This window comes from Falco naumanni, chromosome 2 (assembly GCF_017639655.2).
Source record: "Falco naumanni isolate bFalNau1 chromosome 2, bFalNau1.pat, whole genome shotgun sequence".
Classification (NCBI taxonomy): domain Eukaryota; kingdom Metazoa; phylum Chordata; class Aves; order Falconiformes; family Falconidae; genus Falco; species Falco naumanni.
This window is the reverse complement of record NC_054055.1, coordinates 17799467-17816538: the sequence shown is the minus strand read 5'-3', so window position 1 is coordinate 17816538 and position 17072 is coordinate 17799467. Positions and strand designations below refer to the sequence as shown.

The following is a 17072-nucleotide window of genomic DNA, read 5'->3' as shown; positions in this document are numbered from 1 at the left end:
TACCTACACAGGAAGATGAAATAGCTTCTATTTTACAATAATGCTCATTTACTATCTTTTGCCAAGCCATTCCAGACAGGGATTTAGAGGATCAAGATTTTAATCCTGAATCTGCCACAAAATGCAGTACAAACTTGAAGAAACTACTTTTTTTCCCCCTCTCAGTGTAACTGCCACCTCCTGTTAAGCAAGAGTGATAACAGATCCTCCCTCTTGTTCTTTTCTGTTTTGGCTGCAAGCTTTGAAAAGGACAATCTCCCACTGCATTTGAAGAGCATTTCAGACCCTCTAGCCTGTGTTCATGGCAATGAGACATTCAGTTGTATCTATCACTCTTAAATATAGCTTCAGTACTGCAGTACAGGGAGGGAGGGGGGCGGAGAACAACGACAACATGTGAATGTGAGAACTAAACAAAGCAATCTGTGTTTATATATATATGTATAATATATATATTTAAAGCACATATAGTTATTTCAAAATGTTACCAGGAGACATACGCAACTACTTCCTGCACTGTTCTTTAAAATGCTCTACCACGTGGAAAATACTATCGCTAAAGTATGTTTGAGTTTCATGGGGCTAACATTTGCAAAAAGAATTTCCTTAAAAGTGCTTCATATCTTATGATATCTGTAAACACTCTGCTGCTGTAGATAGTCGCCCTGTGAATAGCGTCATATTACTACCGGAAAACAAATCTTCACAGTATTTGCTATCAGCATTTTCTTTATCATAAAATGAACTCAACTCCAGAAAGACAGAAACCTAAACAAACCTTGAAGGGTGACTTTAACAGCTTTTGAAACTCTCAGCATCTACTTTAATACTGACCTCAGCAGAGCACCAATCTTTCAGAAACGGCTTTTAGCTATTGATTATTTACAGAACTATCACCTCCCCAGAGTTCATTGTGCACTCCTTTATTAAACTTCTCCTAAGACCTAGACACTTCAATTTGGTTTTATAGTATACTTTTAAGACGGCTCATATGAAAACTAATCCAGGGATTTGTACTTTGTGTAAACAACTTTGGTTTCCAACATGGCAAGGTAAAAAATTACTTTGAAGGGGTTACATAAACTTCAAGTTGAGTAATGACATATGACTTCATCTCTCTTCCAAACACTCCAAAAGGTGGAATATGAGCAGTATCAGTGCCTCTTCAAGTAACTGAAGAGAGAAAAAGTGGAAAAGCAATCCTCTATGAAGACTCTCTGCCTTTACTATGAACCTTGTTCCTGTGATCTACAACAGTGGTTTCTTTAAAACACACCATTAGCGAGATTCTAGACTTACTGGGTGTCTGCTTCCTCCTTGAACAAATGAGGGAAAAGACTGACAAGAGTTTAAAAGATTACCTACTAACCGTAATTATATTTGCTCTAAATTAAACTATTTTTCCCTCCTAATATCTGCTCACTAATAAGAAACCAAGGATGACAGTGTCAATGCCAATTATTTTTTTCATGAAGGTTTTCAGTACCAGAACATACTCACGTTTGCCCACAAAATGTTCTCTTTGCCAGCCAAATAACTCTATTTCCTCAACTTCCGTTATAGCTCACGTTTCCAAACCTATTACCTTTCCAATGCTACTTGTCTGTATTTTTTCCAGTTTTTCTACATCTTTTTAAGAGGTAGACACCTACTACACGACACAACACTGCCCACTGATAAGTCCTCAATGCCAAATACAAAAATATATAAAGCCCCCCAGATATAATGTTCTTTAAGAGCATCCCATGAATAAAAGCACACTCTTTAGGCATCATGTATTGTTCTTTAAATACTTACGCAATTAGTTGCTTTCATAATGCAAACTAGGATAGAATAGACTATTTCAGTTGGAAGGGACCTACAACAGCCATCTAGTCCAACCGCCTGGCAATTCAGGGCTGACTGAGAGTTAAAGCACCTTATTAAGGACATTGTCCAAACGCCTCTTAAACACTGACAGCCTTGGGGCATCGACCACCTCGCTAGGAAGCCTGTTCCTGTGTCTGACCACCCTGTTGGTAAAGAAATGCTTCCTGATGTTCAGTGTTGAACCTTCCCTGATGCAGCTTTGAACCATTCCCATGTGTCCTGTCACTGGATCCCAGGGAGAGGAGCTCAGCACCTCCCTCTCCCCTTCCCCTCCCCAGGAGGCTGTACAGAGCAAGAGGCCGCCCCTCAGCCTCCTTTTCTCCAAAGTAGACAAGGCCAAAGCCCTTAGCTGTTCCTCACAGGACGTTCCTTCCAGCCCTTTCACCGGCTTTGCTGCCCTCCTCCGGACGCATTCAAGGACCTTCACATCCTTCTGAAGTTGTGTGCAGTGCTGGGCCCCACAGTACTTGAGGTGAGGCCACACCAGTGCTGAATCCAGCGGGATAATCGCCTCTTCACCAGCTGGTCATACTGTGTTTGATGCACCGCAGGGTGCTGTGTTCCCCGACCTGGCCAGGGCAGCCAGACTGACTCGTGTTGAGCCTGCTGCCGACCAGCACCCCCAGATCCCTTTCTGCACGGCTGCCCTCCAGCCACTCCTCTCCCAATTTGTACTTGTGCCCAGCATTATCCCGTCCCAGGTACAGAATCTGGCATTTGGACCTGGTACATTTCATCCCGTTAACCGCAGCCCCATGCTCCAAACTATCTAGAACCCTCTGCAAGGCCTCTTGTCCCTCAGGAGAGTCAGCCGCACCTCTGTTTGGTGTCATCAGCAAAGTTGCTAAGGATGCATTCAACTCTCGCATCCAGATTGTTGGCAAATACATTGAACAGGACTGGCCCTAGAATTGAACACTGCCGGCGACCAGTCACGAGCCAGATGTAGCCCCATTCACTACAACCTTTGAGCTCTGCCCTTCAGCTACTTCTTCACCCAGAGCTGTGTAAACCTGCTCGTTCTACAGCTGGACAGCTTGTCCAGAAGGATGCTGTAGAGGACAGTATCAAAAACCTTATAAAATCCAGAAAAACTCCATCTGCTGCCATCCCTTCATCTGCTGGGTGGCTGACCTTATCATAGAAGGATATAAAATTAGTTAAACGAGGCTTGCTCTGTGAACCCATGCTGACCGTGCCAGATTCCAGTATTCTTTAAATGTCTTTCAGTAGTACCCAGTATAATCTTCACCATAATTTTTCCAGAAATTGAGGTCAGACCAACAGGGCTGCAGCTCCCTGGGTCTTCCCTCACACCCTTTTTGTAAACTGGTATAACACTTTCTAGCTCCCAGTCAGCAGTGACCTTTGGTAGATGGTTGAGAGGGCTCCTGCCACAATATCTATCCACTAGCTCCTTCAGTACTCTGGGATGAATCCCATCAGGCCCTATGGGCTTGTGACCATTCAGCTGATACAGCTGGTCCCTTACAGTGTCAGTGTCCACAAATGGAAAGTCGCTGTTCCTGCACTTGTAGTTGTCCAACTGAAGAGGACTGGCAGCCCAAGGTCTATCAGTATTTAGAATCACAGAATGGTTAAAGTTGGAAGGGACTTCTGGAGATCATCTAGTCCAACCCCTTGCTAAAGCAGGTTTACCTGGAACAGGTTGGACAGGATTGTGTCCAGGCAGGTTTCGAATTGCCTCCAGAGGAGACTCCGCAACCTCTCTGGGCAGCCTGTTCCAGTGCTCTGTCACCCTTAAGGTAAGGAAGTTCTTCCTTATATTCAGAAGGAATTTCGTGTGTTTCAGTTTGTACACACTGCCTCTTCTCCTGTCACTTGGCACCACTGAAAAGAGCCTGGCCCCATCCTCCTGATGCTCACCCCTAAGATATTGGTAGACATTGATAAGATCCCCTCTCTGTCTTCTCCAGGCTGAACAGGCCCAGCTCTCTCAGCCTTTCCTCATCAGGGAGACCCTCCAGTCCCCTCATCATCTTTGTAGGCCTTTGCTGGACCCCCTCCAGTAGTTCCTTGTCTTTCTTGAACTGGGAAGCCCAGAACTGGACACAGCACTCCAGAAGCAGCCTCACCAGAGTAGAGGGGGAGAATAACCTCCCTCGACCTGCTGGCCATGCTCCTCCTAATGTACCCCAGGACAGACTGAGGCAAAAAAAGCACTGAATGCCTCTGCTTTTTCTTCATCCTTACTAGTCAGATGACCATCTTCAACAAGTATCAGTCCAATGTTTTCTTTAGACTGCCTCTTGCTATTAACATACTTTAAAAAGACCCTCTCATCTGAAGCAACTGGCCAGTTTTAACTCTGAGCTTTGGCCTTCTGCATCTTCTCCCTGCATAAAAGAATGAGAGCTCTGTACAATTCCTGCAAAGCCTGACCTTGCTTCCAGAGAGCATACAGTTTCTTCTTCCCCCTGAGCTCCGCAAGTGTTCTTTGTTCAGCCAAGCTGGTCTTCTGCCGTGCTTGCTTGACTTATGACACAGTGATCCAACTATGCCGGATCCAAATTCTCTGGATCATTTAAATTCTGCTTTTCATGACTTCTGCAATCATTGTCAACTGAAGGAGCTGCTATAAGTATTATCAATAAATTCTCATCCAAATCATTAACAAAAGCACAGAACTACAGTAATTCCTGGACAGACCTCTGGTGACTTCCACTTAACAACATCCCGGTGTGGAACTAAGCTTTCACCTGCTCTGTCAGCATGTCTTCCACACGTTGCCTCAGCCATAACTCTATACAGTTTGCTTGCAGTTACAATTTGAAAGTGTCAGAAAAAGCTTGCTAAGTCTAGAGTTATGCTATCAACCACTTCCTTCGTATTCTGAAGATCAATCAACTTCTTAAGAAGAAAAGTGGATTTTTCCATCTCAGATGGTTCTTACAAAACCATGGTTATTTTGCTCACTAGATTGCTCTCAAGGTGTTTATGAGCTACTTAGCAATTGGTTCTACTACTTCTTGAGTGACAAAGTCTGAACGATTAGTCTACAGTTCCTAAATTCTTCTCCCTTCATAAGAGTATTTATCATAACTACCACTTTTTCGTGAGTTTAGGAGTGGTAATTTCTCCATGTCAATGACTGCTTTGATAAACTTAAATATTCTGACAACCTGACTTCATCAAATCTAATTATTCTCTTTCATTCCTTTATCTCAGTTGTGTTTCCTTCTGTCTCAAAAATTGTGCACATTCCTTACCTAATCAAAATTCATTTATTTTTTAAAAAGCACTGAGGCAAAGGCATAGAATATTTCTGCTTTATCTGACATTTGTTGTTGCTCTCTCCCTGACTCACCTCTTACTTCTTTAGTAGTTCTGGAATTTTATTACCTTCACTACTTGAGTTTTGCAACTCAGCATTTCTAGCCTTTTTTTTCTGAATCTTTCATTCTTTGTATTCTGGTCATATAATGATTTCTATGTTATATGATTTTAATCAGGTCTTTAAAGGGCTTAGTCCCTTATTACCAAACCTTTTCTACATCAGGATAGTTTGCCTCTTTAGTTCAGTCTTTGATAACTACATAATGTCTTTTGTTTCATCATACTTGGCTGTTTTCCAGTTCCAGCAAATATCTGGCAGTCGCCTTCTTTCCGATTGTCGTGATTTAACCCCAGCTGGCAACTAAGTACCACACAGCCGCTCACTCACTCCCCTCTGCTGTGGGATGGGGAGGAGAACTGGAAAAAGGTAAAACTCAGGGGTTAAAAACAATTTAATAATTTAAATAAAACATAATAAAAGGACTACCACTAATAATAACAACAACTGTAATGAAAAGGAAAGAGAAATAGAGAGGAATTTTTTAAAACCCAAGGGGGGGGAGGGAAAACCCCAACAACAAAATAGTGCGCAATACAATTGCTCACCACCCACTGACCTATGCCCAGCCAGTCCCCGAGAAACCCCAGCCAACTCCTCCTATTTTATATACTGAGCATGTCATTCTGTGGTATGGAATATCCCCCTGGCTAGTTTGGGTCAGCTGCGCTGGCTGTGCTCCCTCCCAGCTTCTTGTGCACCTGCTCGCTGGCAGAGCATGGGAAACTGAAAAGTCCTTGATTTAGAGTAAGCACTACTTTGCGACAACTAAAACATCTCTGTTATCAACATTATTCTCATACTAAATCCAAAACACAGCACTGTACCAGCTACTAAAGAGAAAATTAACTTCACCCCAGCCAAAACCAGGATGCTGATACATATTGTTTTTTAATCATTGTTGATATTTTTGGGTTTTAAGCTGCTTGAAACTTCCACAACTTTACTTTTGGCTCATTAGCACTTATCCAGTCCTCTGTTTTTCAAACTTTTACATGGCTTTCACTTTTCTAATAACCTCCTTTTCTCAGATATTCCAATATACAGGCTTTTTCTCCCACTCAGTTCTTTTCAGCATTTTATTGATTAGTACCACAAATTTTATTCCCCCATCCAAAATCCAGTATTGGTCATTTAAAAGTTATTTGCCAGCAGCACCAAATTCTACCTTTTTTCATCTCCTTTAACCTAGCTTTCAGTTTTGCTTAGATTCTAAGGTTATATTAGTTTAACTAAATAAATCTAGGACCAATTTGGAAAGATTTTAGATAAAATAAACACAAAGTGAAATCACAGTTCAAAGTTTAACAGGCAGCCACTACTTAGCCTTCCTTACCAATAATTTCAAGATTTATGTTCACCACTTGAGTAAAGTTTTCAGAATTCAAAACCACTTTTACCTTCAGAGGTTAAGGGTTATCGCTTATTTATTTTAAGACAGCTGCCTCCTTGCTTGCTCAGTTTGACTATTCTTTTTACGTGGTGTTACTGATATTCACATGAAACATTATACAGGACCGGAGTTGTAACTACACATTGTGGTCACTCCAAAGACCTAACAAGAAACCCTTAGAGAACAGATGCCACAATAACACAGATGGTAGATTCAATAACAAGATACTTCACTCAAATTGCCAGTCAGCCCTCAGTAAGCTGAGGAACTGGACTGTTAAAAACTATACTCTCCACTGCAGCACCACTACTGACAGCGATCATGATTAGTACAAGACTGCAATGCAGAACTTCAGAAACCACAGTGTCTCCATTTTTGGATTCTGGCTTGGCTAACACAACAAAGCATGAGGTCAGGCCACCTTCAAACTCCTAAGAAAAGGCTCCTAAGAAGGAAAAAACTATACAGCTACTCTCTTCTCTCAGGTGTTCTTCAATAAAATAAAAAGGGGGCTTGGGCACATGGTGACAGTGTGGTACAGAAGCTATTTTCTCTCTGCAGAGAAGCTAGCTCTGTCTAGTGACAGCAACTCCTCTTCAGCTGCCCAACCTCCCAGATGCCTTTATATGTGCCTTGTTAATGAAATCTTTGTGTTCTCAGCACCTATGGCAAGCCATGTCTTCCTGTAGTGCCTGACAGCCTCACTCAGCAAGCACTCCAAATGTTAGGCTGCATCTCATCCATTGATTTCCTTTGTCAGGAACGTGACAGACACAACCTCAGCAAGTTAAGACAAGGATCTAGGTGAAGCCTTCCAAGGTCAGTATCCCTGTCTGAGCAGAGTCCCCCCAGCTGCAGGAAGAAGAAAGACTAACCACACTGGTGATACACCATTTTTCATACCATTCTTCCCTCTAGGGAATCTGTAACAATACCTGCCTTGCTTTCTGTTGCCAAACTTGGCTGGCTAATGTATTTGGTCTCACAGGTGTTTTGGTCTCTCCAATCACTAACAACCTTAGGCCATTAAGAAGTTCTCACGCTGCCAGAGAAACCTGCACTCTGGACAAAAGTGTACAAGCATAATTAAACCCGTAACACAATATAAATTTTAGGCCACCAGTAGAGATGGTCCTTCTGAACTACTAAGTCCTTAACATGCTAGAGCAAAAAGGTATATGGCAAATTATATAGCGTTCCAAAAAATAACAAAAGGAACATACCAACATGTTCCCTCCTATCAAATGTAATTACAATGATGCATGTGGGTTAATTCCAACACTGTACTTTGTATTCAACTACCACACAATAAATTCTTCTGTTTCTGGAAGAAAATCTTACCTGAAGGCCACGTAATTTTAAAAAATGCAAAAGGGACTATTTGGCAGCAATGTACAAAAGAATCCAGATTCACTGTGCCTCAGCCTTCAAAACCATTTTTCCTCACAGTCACAAGCCAAACCAGCATCTCTCACCAAACTTCCAGATTAGAATGAACAAAGGTTACCATGATGGACAGATAATTCATTTGTAAATCCATAATATTTTTTTGAAAATACGAATCAATAATTCAAACTAATTCAAAATTTCACAAAGAAAATTCGGGTATGATTATTTGGGCAGCTGGTGTTTATTGTAAAAAAACCACTTCATTATTGGGAGCTCTTTCCTGTAATGCAGGAGGCTGTGATCTCCACTCTCACTGCTGAGCCTGTTCACTCTGCATCTCATTTTTTGTTACAATATTGAACTGAAACCCACAGCAGGAGATAGGAATTATTATGCTTGGCGCAGGACTAACAATGGTGTATCATTAAGTTTTGATGACTGCCTCAAAGGGAAGTAGTTTTCAAGTCTGAACCTGGGGGACAGGCAGGGGACTAAGCAATAGATCATGGGGAGAAACTTTGATCATGTCTCAGGTTGATCAAAGGGTCACCTGATACTTTTTTTAAAGTCTCCCTGGGCATCCTGGAGACAAAGTTAGAAGAGACCAGGGGAGATACTCTAAAAGCAGACACTGTTATCCATTGCAAAGCAGGCCACAGTAAATGGAGACTGGCTTCACAAGAGATGAGAAATTAGCTACGATTTGAAGAAAAGTTTGGAACAAAAGCAGAGTCCTAAATTCCCCACAGTGCACAGATTCTGACACCAAGTACATTCAGGAGGAAATGGCAGGAAACTGTGTGGTCATTATTACTTGGTTTATCTTCCTTTCTTAGAAGAGTCAAAAGGCGGACTGATTGCTTTTTAAAGGCATCACAAGGACTCAAGAACCCAGACAAACTCAGTAACACAAATCTCCTTTGGCAACAAAACCACCAGACACTTCAAAGAACAGGCAAGATACATTTTCCTTGCCCCCTGCCTGGCAGTCGTCAGCTCCTGGATTCAGTAACTGAGCCAAGCAATCCCAGTGGAATTTCATCCTCCAGGAGCCAGCAGCATACTGCTGTGTACTTTTGAACAGATAAGCAATGGCCAGCCAGAAATCGAGATTTGCATTCTTCAGGAAAACGAAGTCTTGTGGACTGCTGTTTCTCTGTGCTTCTGTCTGTCTACAGTCTGCTCGATTCTTCCTCGCATGTGGCACTAGCTTCTGCAACCATCTGTGTCAACGCAGCCAATGTAAATACTACTGCATGCAATGCTAACTGCCCCAATGCCTGTAAAACCCATTTGAATGGCAAATACAGACTTTGACAGGATTTTTGTCCCACTATCCCTCTTACTGTTGGCACATAAGACATGATATTTGCTGAGGATGATGCTTTGGTTTACCTTAAAATAGGTATCAACAACAGATACAGCAGCATTTATTTATTAGGTGTAGTTTATGTGCCTCGTTTTGGAAGTACTAGAACAAAAAGATGCATTAAAAATTGTCCTATTATCTGAGCTGTGCCTCAGAAAGACAGAAATTCATCTGCTGAAGATACATGCTGTGGCTTTACTTCAGAAAACGAGTCTGCACAATGAGACTGAAGCCCAAGTATATTCAGAGGATATTTACTAAGTTTACTTGCCTGTCAAAAGCAGCAAGAGGGAATTAAGAGATAATAGTGGACACTTTTGCAGCCCCAAAAGACAATGCTACTACAGAAAAATCACATTAATGCAGTTCAGATATTCACCAATTACTTTTACACACTGAAGATATACAAGCCTAACTTAGCAATTCATAATTGAATCTAAACCTACAGAGAGCAGATAAAATTCAAATAACCAAAATACTTTGTTTTTTCTCCCAGCCATCTACGTTCCTAGCCAAATGACAGATGAAAATAAAAGCTGGCCTCTCTTACTGTATTTCAATGTCTAGCTCTGAAATTAAATGAAAGGAAGGAATATCCTCTCCACACTTAAAACACTTTTACTTTCAAGACATTTATTTTTTAATCTGGACTACAAACTACACTGCAAACTTAAGTGTGGAAGAAAGAGGAGCAAAGGGCAGCAAGCAAAATTACACACATTAATTACAGAGTGCTAACATCCTTTTAATGTATTTTTTCACTAAGTTTTACTGAAATCTAAATTGTATTACAGTTCTTGTGTGGGCACACTAATTCTACATTCAATAAATTTAAAGAACATAGACTTTCTGATAATTCAAAAGTTCACATAATTTTGCTGGGATAAAGTTCCAGGGCAAAACTTGCTATCCCTCATCATAATGAGGCTATGCTCATTACAAGATGTTACACTCTTCTGAAGGCAACAACTTATAAAAAATATTTTAAATGGAACAAAAAATGCAGGCTGAGTTTCAAAGCAGGAAACTTCCATTCACTGGATAGCTAACACCTGCGGAGGAACGGTGTTAAACACCTCTTAGGAAAATGCTAAGAAGTCAGACATCATACTCTGAAGACACCTTGCGCTTGCTTTTCTGCCTTTGCCAGGCCAGCAGAGGCAGCACAGTTTCAATGAGGAAAGGGCTGAAGAACAGATCTCCTGATACCCTTTCTCAGAGAACAGAACTCACATTTTTGCTATATAGAAAAGCACATTTCCTGAGAAGCAGAAAGCAGAGAAAGGATTTGGGTATGCTGAAAAAAATTGTCAAACAGTGATCTGGGCCAAGCTCCAGGTGGCCCAGCTGGGAATTCAGCTTCAGACAGCCCAGGAAATTCTTGACTATCATCTATGCAACCTGCACCTTTGGATGCCACATGAAGTACAGAACAAATGCATGATTAGTCAGGAAGATCAAAACTATATAACTCAGTAGAACTGAAGGCTTTAACACTTTCAGATGCCACATAAAAGGATAAGTAAGTGACATGCTGAAGGTCACAGCAGTACAATGAGAAAAACTCACTTCCAAGTCCTACTTCACACTGGCTTGCTCTCACATGCTGATACTGACAGTATACAAATACCAACATGCAGCACTGTTTTGTTGCCTTTTACAGTCCTTTGTAAAGCTAAAATAAACCCTCTTTCCAATGTATTGTTTCCAGTGCCTTTCTTAAGATAATTAAAAAAAAAAAGCAATCAAGTTGAGCATGACAAGACTAAACCTGTACAAAACTGGGTACATTAATTAAATTTTGATTTTTAGCTGAAAATTTCCAACACCCTACTCTGGATAAAGTTGCTGAAAGAAAGAAAATTCTTTTAACCTAACAATACAACAAGCATGTGAGTGTGTGGGACAAGGGGCAGGGAGAGGAAGGGCTACTAACATGCTATCAAAAAAGAGGTGTAATTTATACAGTTGTTGTTTCTACTCACTGTATTAGGTACATATGGCAATCCATAAACTTTCTCCTGTGTTTCCTTTAAAATTTCTGTGGTTGACTTTTTTAGCGGATGCTTTCCATGGTAGATTTGGTCCAAGACAGCATAAAATACCTGAAGAGACAAAATGTATGTTTGTCTTCGGCACATGGCATTGGCATTTGACAACATATGACAAGAAACAGAAAAGAACAGAAGAGAGAAGACAGGGAGAGGAAAGAGTTCAAATATATATGGTTTTGTACATCTTCTATTTTTAGTGTAACATAGAAGGAGAAAAACAGCTTTTTGGAGTACAACAACCACCATCATGACCTATCATAAATCCGTGTTAGATCACCAAGAACACTGGCAGTACTAAATCACCTGCATTTTTAAGTAAAATTAAGCCCTGCCCCTAAAACCCTCCAGCAATTCCGCTTTTCAAAAAGAATATTTTTTAATAGATTTAATAAAATGACTTAAAAGTTATTTGAATGGACAAGCAAAATAAGCTATTCCAAGACATGTGCATACAGTCATAAGAACACATCCCATCTGCAGGGGCAAGTTATGGCCCCGGCAGTGAACATAAGAAGCTGCACATGGAGCTGCTGATGTGCTGATGTTCCTGAGTGTCTGCTTGAGCACTTGAACAGTAGTATTAAGGCAGATGCTTCCTTCATTTAGCTCTCACAATCACAGCAATAAGTTGTTGCAGTGTAAGTTTAGCCTGAGATCACACTGTACCAGGAGGGTACTTCGCCAGAGGTAAGAGCTGGTTCCCAGGCAATTTTTTTGCAGAAGCATGCAGATTATCAGCAGACTAAATTACGGAGGCGTTTGGAGATCAGGAAAGCAGCACCAACAAAAAGATTTTTCAAGCAAAGATAGCAAAGCAGAGTATCTGGTACTTTAACAGTAAGCGTGAAACAAGCATGGATAGAAGACAGTGCCAAGGCTCAGTTTGTGTCATCACTGAAAACTATTGCAGCATTTATTTTTTTTAATTTGAACTTTTTTTAATCTGAAGATTTCCTATTCTGTGGAAGCGCAGGGAAGACAGAAGAAGAGGACTGCTCTGTCCTGTGAAAAAAATTCACTGCTGTGCAATGCAAGGTATTCTTGAGAAGTTTTGTGGATCCAGATATTTAAGCCAGAGAGTTCAGGTCAGGCCATCCTGTGGTAGGAACATTTCATAGGAAAATTGACAGTGGGAAGCCACAAAAAGCTCTTGTGCAAGGGATGAAGCAAGTAATTTGGCTACAGCTTCAGTCCTAGTCGCACTCCCAAGGATGCTGCAATACCATTCCCAATGAGATAAACACACTGGTTTAGGAATTATAACCACAAAATGCAGAAATTTTATGCAGAACAGGCTGTTTGGAGGCATTCCCTGTCCATGGAGAATGGATGTTTTATGTGATCTGAATAACACAATCCTCCCAACCTGTGAAAAGATTCCTTATTATGAAATCTGGGTATAAACCCATTCTGAACACTAATAATTTATCAGAATCCAGCATTTATTTTATTTTTGGGGCTGGATTATTTTTTTTTTATTTGGACTGGATACAACACATACTTGCACCCAAAATTGTGACTGTTTCTGAAGGACCATATTTCTTCTGTTTGAATAAGCTGTCTTCTAACATACAGAATCTTAATAAATCCTTTGACAGTGTTTGTTGACAAATAATAAATATGAAAATATTTTTTTTTCAAGAAAAACTGGGGGTTACAAGGAGGGGGTGAAGAAGCCATGACTTGCAGGAGCTACTCCCAAATTTCCTGCTTGCTTCCTACATGGCTAATAAGGAGAAAAGAGGTCAGTAAGACCTAAACTTGCACAATCAGCCATTAATGACATTGCATGTTTTGTGTCCCAGATAGCAACACTGAACAAGAGATGCAAACGCTTAACATCGCCCATCTACAAACGCAGAGTAGGCAGAAAGTATCTGTTCAGAGGATAACTCCATGAAGACAGTGCACCAAATGGAAAACAATGAGTACTTTATTTTTTAAAGCCAAACTTTGCACGGGTGTTCTAAATTTTCTATCATTATATTGATAACATGAAAAATGAAACTCTAAAGAAAAATCTGTACTAGATTGTAACAACTACAGTATTTTTTACTCCTATCTGAGAAGAGAAAGAGGCTTCACAATGCCTCAGCTTTTACTTTTCACCTCAGAGCTGGTCTCTAGAATCCCAGCTTGTTTTTTAACAAAGTTTAACAAAAGCTATAGCATTTATAGTAGCAAGGGTGACTGAGAATATGACGAATAGTAAGTACCATGAATAGATCTGAAAATTACCTGATGAAACAGTCTTAGAAAACTCAGTTTCTCCTGTCACCCTAGGCCTTTGTGACTGCAGGAGTCATTTCACACCAACCTCCCTCTCTACAAAACCCAAACCAAATATGAGGAACTTCAGCACCTGACAAAGAGACTTTAGCATCCCGCTTCAGCCCAGCCTTGATTCTCTTTTTTCCATCTCCCAGCTTTGTTAGGACCTCTTTGCAGTTGCTCTTCAGTGCTCCTCACAAGATGGAGTGGATTGCACTGCAGTGGACCTTCTCTAAAGCAAAATTTGGAGTCAAGTAGTTTGTGGTCAGGGAGCTGGAGCAAAAGCTCAATTCATAACTGGGCAGTGGGGAAATGTCAGCTGAAGGCCAGTGAAATGAGTCACTGAAGCCAGCTATAAGCTTTCCCTTGATCCTGGCACATGTAAAGCGTGGGAAGAAAGCAATAAGCCAGGCCACCTGGACAGCATAGTTAAAAAAAAAATCCATCCCTGAAAATAAACTTGCATGAACTTTATAGCCATGAGGATTCCCATCTAGAAACCACAGTTCTGAATGTTTACACAGGTCTTTGAAATGGGAAACACATCCCAGGACCACAGGATTTTAGGTGATACTGCTGAGGAGCATGCTTAGTACTTAATACTAAGCAGTAGCTACAAGATTATTTCTAATTTGGGTAAAACACATTTCCTAAAAGACCTGAAAATATTAAAAGGCCATCAAATAGTTATCTGTCTTCACACTATCTCTCTGTTTTGCACTGACAATGGTATTTATTAGTTTCACTTGATTCCAGTTCTTTCTAGCTCCTTGTCTGCTTAATTGCATCAATATCAAAAAGTCAGGCATTTCCCCGTGAAGTTACCACTAACTGAAAGCCTCAGGGACTCAATCTACATGGCACAAGCCTTATGAGAGGATGCACTCCTATCTTTCCTCTTGAGTAACTGATGATGTGAGCTGCAAAAACACACAGATGTGTTATAGACATGATGAAAAACCAGCATTCATTTCTTATTGCCCCATGCTGATAGACTTATTTTCTGAACAGACCACAAGAACCTTTAGGCATTTTTCCCGCTGACGGAAAATTTGTAAGCATTTTTCTTTCTTTTAAAGATCAAATATGGCTTACAAAGCATCTAGTTGTCAACATAGAATATACTCTGCAAAGTCTGAAGAAAAGGTATTAAGAGTCATCTTTCACAGTTTTTTCAGGTATACATTAGTAGTACATATATACTTTGTATATATGCAGATTTAAGTATGTTTTTCTTTAATGAATTATTATACTTTTAAATCTACACAAGTAACAATACAAAGGAATGTATGAACTTTGTATTTGCCATGCAGTCAACTTCTATGGGACATTTTTTCTGAACTAATAAACTGAATGGCTCTGCCAATCTGTGTCTTTGAAATCAGTGCATACGTCTGCAGGTATTATATTTGGAATCTCCAAGAACATGGTGCTTAAAGTAGGAAATTAGTAATAACATTCAGTGTGCCATTGTGGTCATTTGACACAGGTTGAGACTGGTTGAACATTAGTTACACAAGAGTAATTTGAGGGCAAGCAGCCTGCTTAATCACTGCATCATTGCCAGCACCCGTTAATCATTAGGCACCCACAGGAATTTGAGCCCACCAGAAGTGGGTGTTCTCTCCCAAGCTCGAAAGCTATGGCATCTGGAGTCACTTTGGGACAGACCCTACAGAGACCTCAGGAGCAGCTGAAGGTCAGCAGCAGCAGGGGACTGCACAGTCCACCCCATGGGACCAACGCAATGACCCCTCCCTGACTTACTTCTAGACCACACAATCTCCCCTGCCACAGGGCAGGGAGGCCACATCACTTTTTAATATATCTGTGACTTAAGGTGTTCTTGGTACCCAAGCCCATTTAGCCCCCTCACTGCAATTTGGTCTCAAACCTTGACAAGATTACAGAAAACACATATTAAAAGCTGACAGGAAATCTGCCAGATCTATATATAGCTGTTGTTGACACACCAGAAAGGAATGGGTACATGTGAAAGTACTGGATCATCACTTTGGTAGTTATTAGTCTGCACATTGGTAAATTATTCTGTGTTGGTAGACTTCACAAACAGAGATCCACTGCTAAGCATTCTCATTATAAATTTTATTTCAATCCAGAATTGGGTGGGTTTTTTTCCCCCAAAAAACCCTCCTATATGAATTAATTATATTCTTGGCTACCTTTTTTTCTGGATTCTCATTATCTCTGTATATGAACTTTTCAGAGCCAGGAGCGTGCATTTCAAAATCAAGACCTGCAGAGAGGGTGCAGTAGTTTTCACGTCACAGAGGGAGAGCCACAGGTAGCACCCTTGTTGTTCGCACCTGCACAGTCAACACTGGCCACTGACAGCCAGCGCTGCATTGAAAGCATAATTCAAAAATCCATTAAGTTTAATGAAAAATATACATATACACTAAAACCAGTGTTAAGTCTGGGTTTGATCAGTGTAACTGACACGTATACATTTACAGGTCCACACTCCAGTATTCTGATTGGTTTTAAATCACTGTAAATAACTGCACAGAGCAAACTCTAACTAAGTTTTTCTTTTAAATCAACTTCAGTTAACCAGCATAACTCATGTTTTTAGAGGGTTGCAATCATTTGGGCCCTTTTCAAAGTGAAGAACTGCAAAGACCTGATCTTTAAATTTGTTTCTTTCTACATCTCAAAAATCATGACTAACCTTTATTAAGGTACTAGAAGAGTTATCTCACCTAAACACTAGGTCTACTGTAAAAAGAAAAATTATATATTTCTAGCTTAAGACAAAACAAAGAAGAAAACAAAGTCACAAAAATCACACAGCAGAAGCTTGTAGCATACTAAATGCAGTCAGACTCTCACTGTAAAAAAAAAAAATCTGAGTTAGATGCTAATGCTACCGTTCACATGTGAGAACTGTCGTTGCAGGACTGAAAAAAACTAAACACCCATTTTAGATAGAACTCTAGTTTCCTTCCTTTGAGGAAAAGCAACACTGATAGCTTGTTTGTGGGTATGACTGATGAATCTCATCTAGCCACAGAAAATAAAGGTTTACAAATTAATTACTGCTCCCAACACTGTGAGAGAGAAGTCCTAGAGCCTTATAGCCCAGCCACCAATTCTGATGGCAGTAACAAGTTGCCACTGTCATACTGGGGCTGCAGAAGACAAGGAGCTTGAATCACATTCTAGTAAGTAAATGAGCTGGTTTGATTTTACTAAGGTAGCCTGTATCTCTCAGTCCTGCTACACTGTAATGATCCAAAAGGTACACAGTACTTCCTCTACTGCAAGCTCTCCTTAAATGATTCCATCACTAATTAAAAAACTCAAACCACATTGGGGAATTCTGATAGTCCAACCATTTTCAAAAGCTGT

General features: G+C 40.5%; 1 protein-coding gene across 1 annotated transcript in view; it reads right to left on the bottom strand.

Moving 5' to 3' along the window:
* Nucleotides 1-17072, bottom strand: part of LOC121083263 (mitochondrial intermediate peptidase) — an 80891-nt gene that overhangs the window by 16837 nt on the left and 46982 nt on the right. The window contains exon 16 of the mRNA XM_040583455.1: nt 11361-11480. Within this exon, the coding sequence (XP_040439389.1) occupies nt 11361-11480 (120 nt within the window). The remainder of the gene's footprint in view (nt 1-11360; nt 11481-17072) is intronic.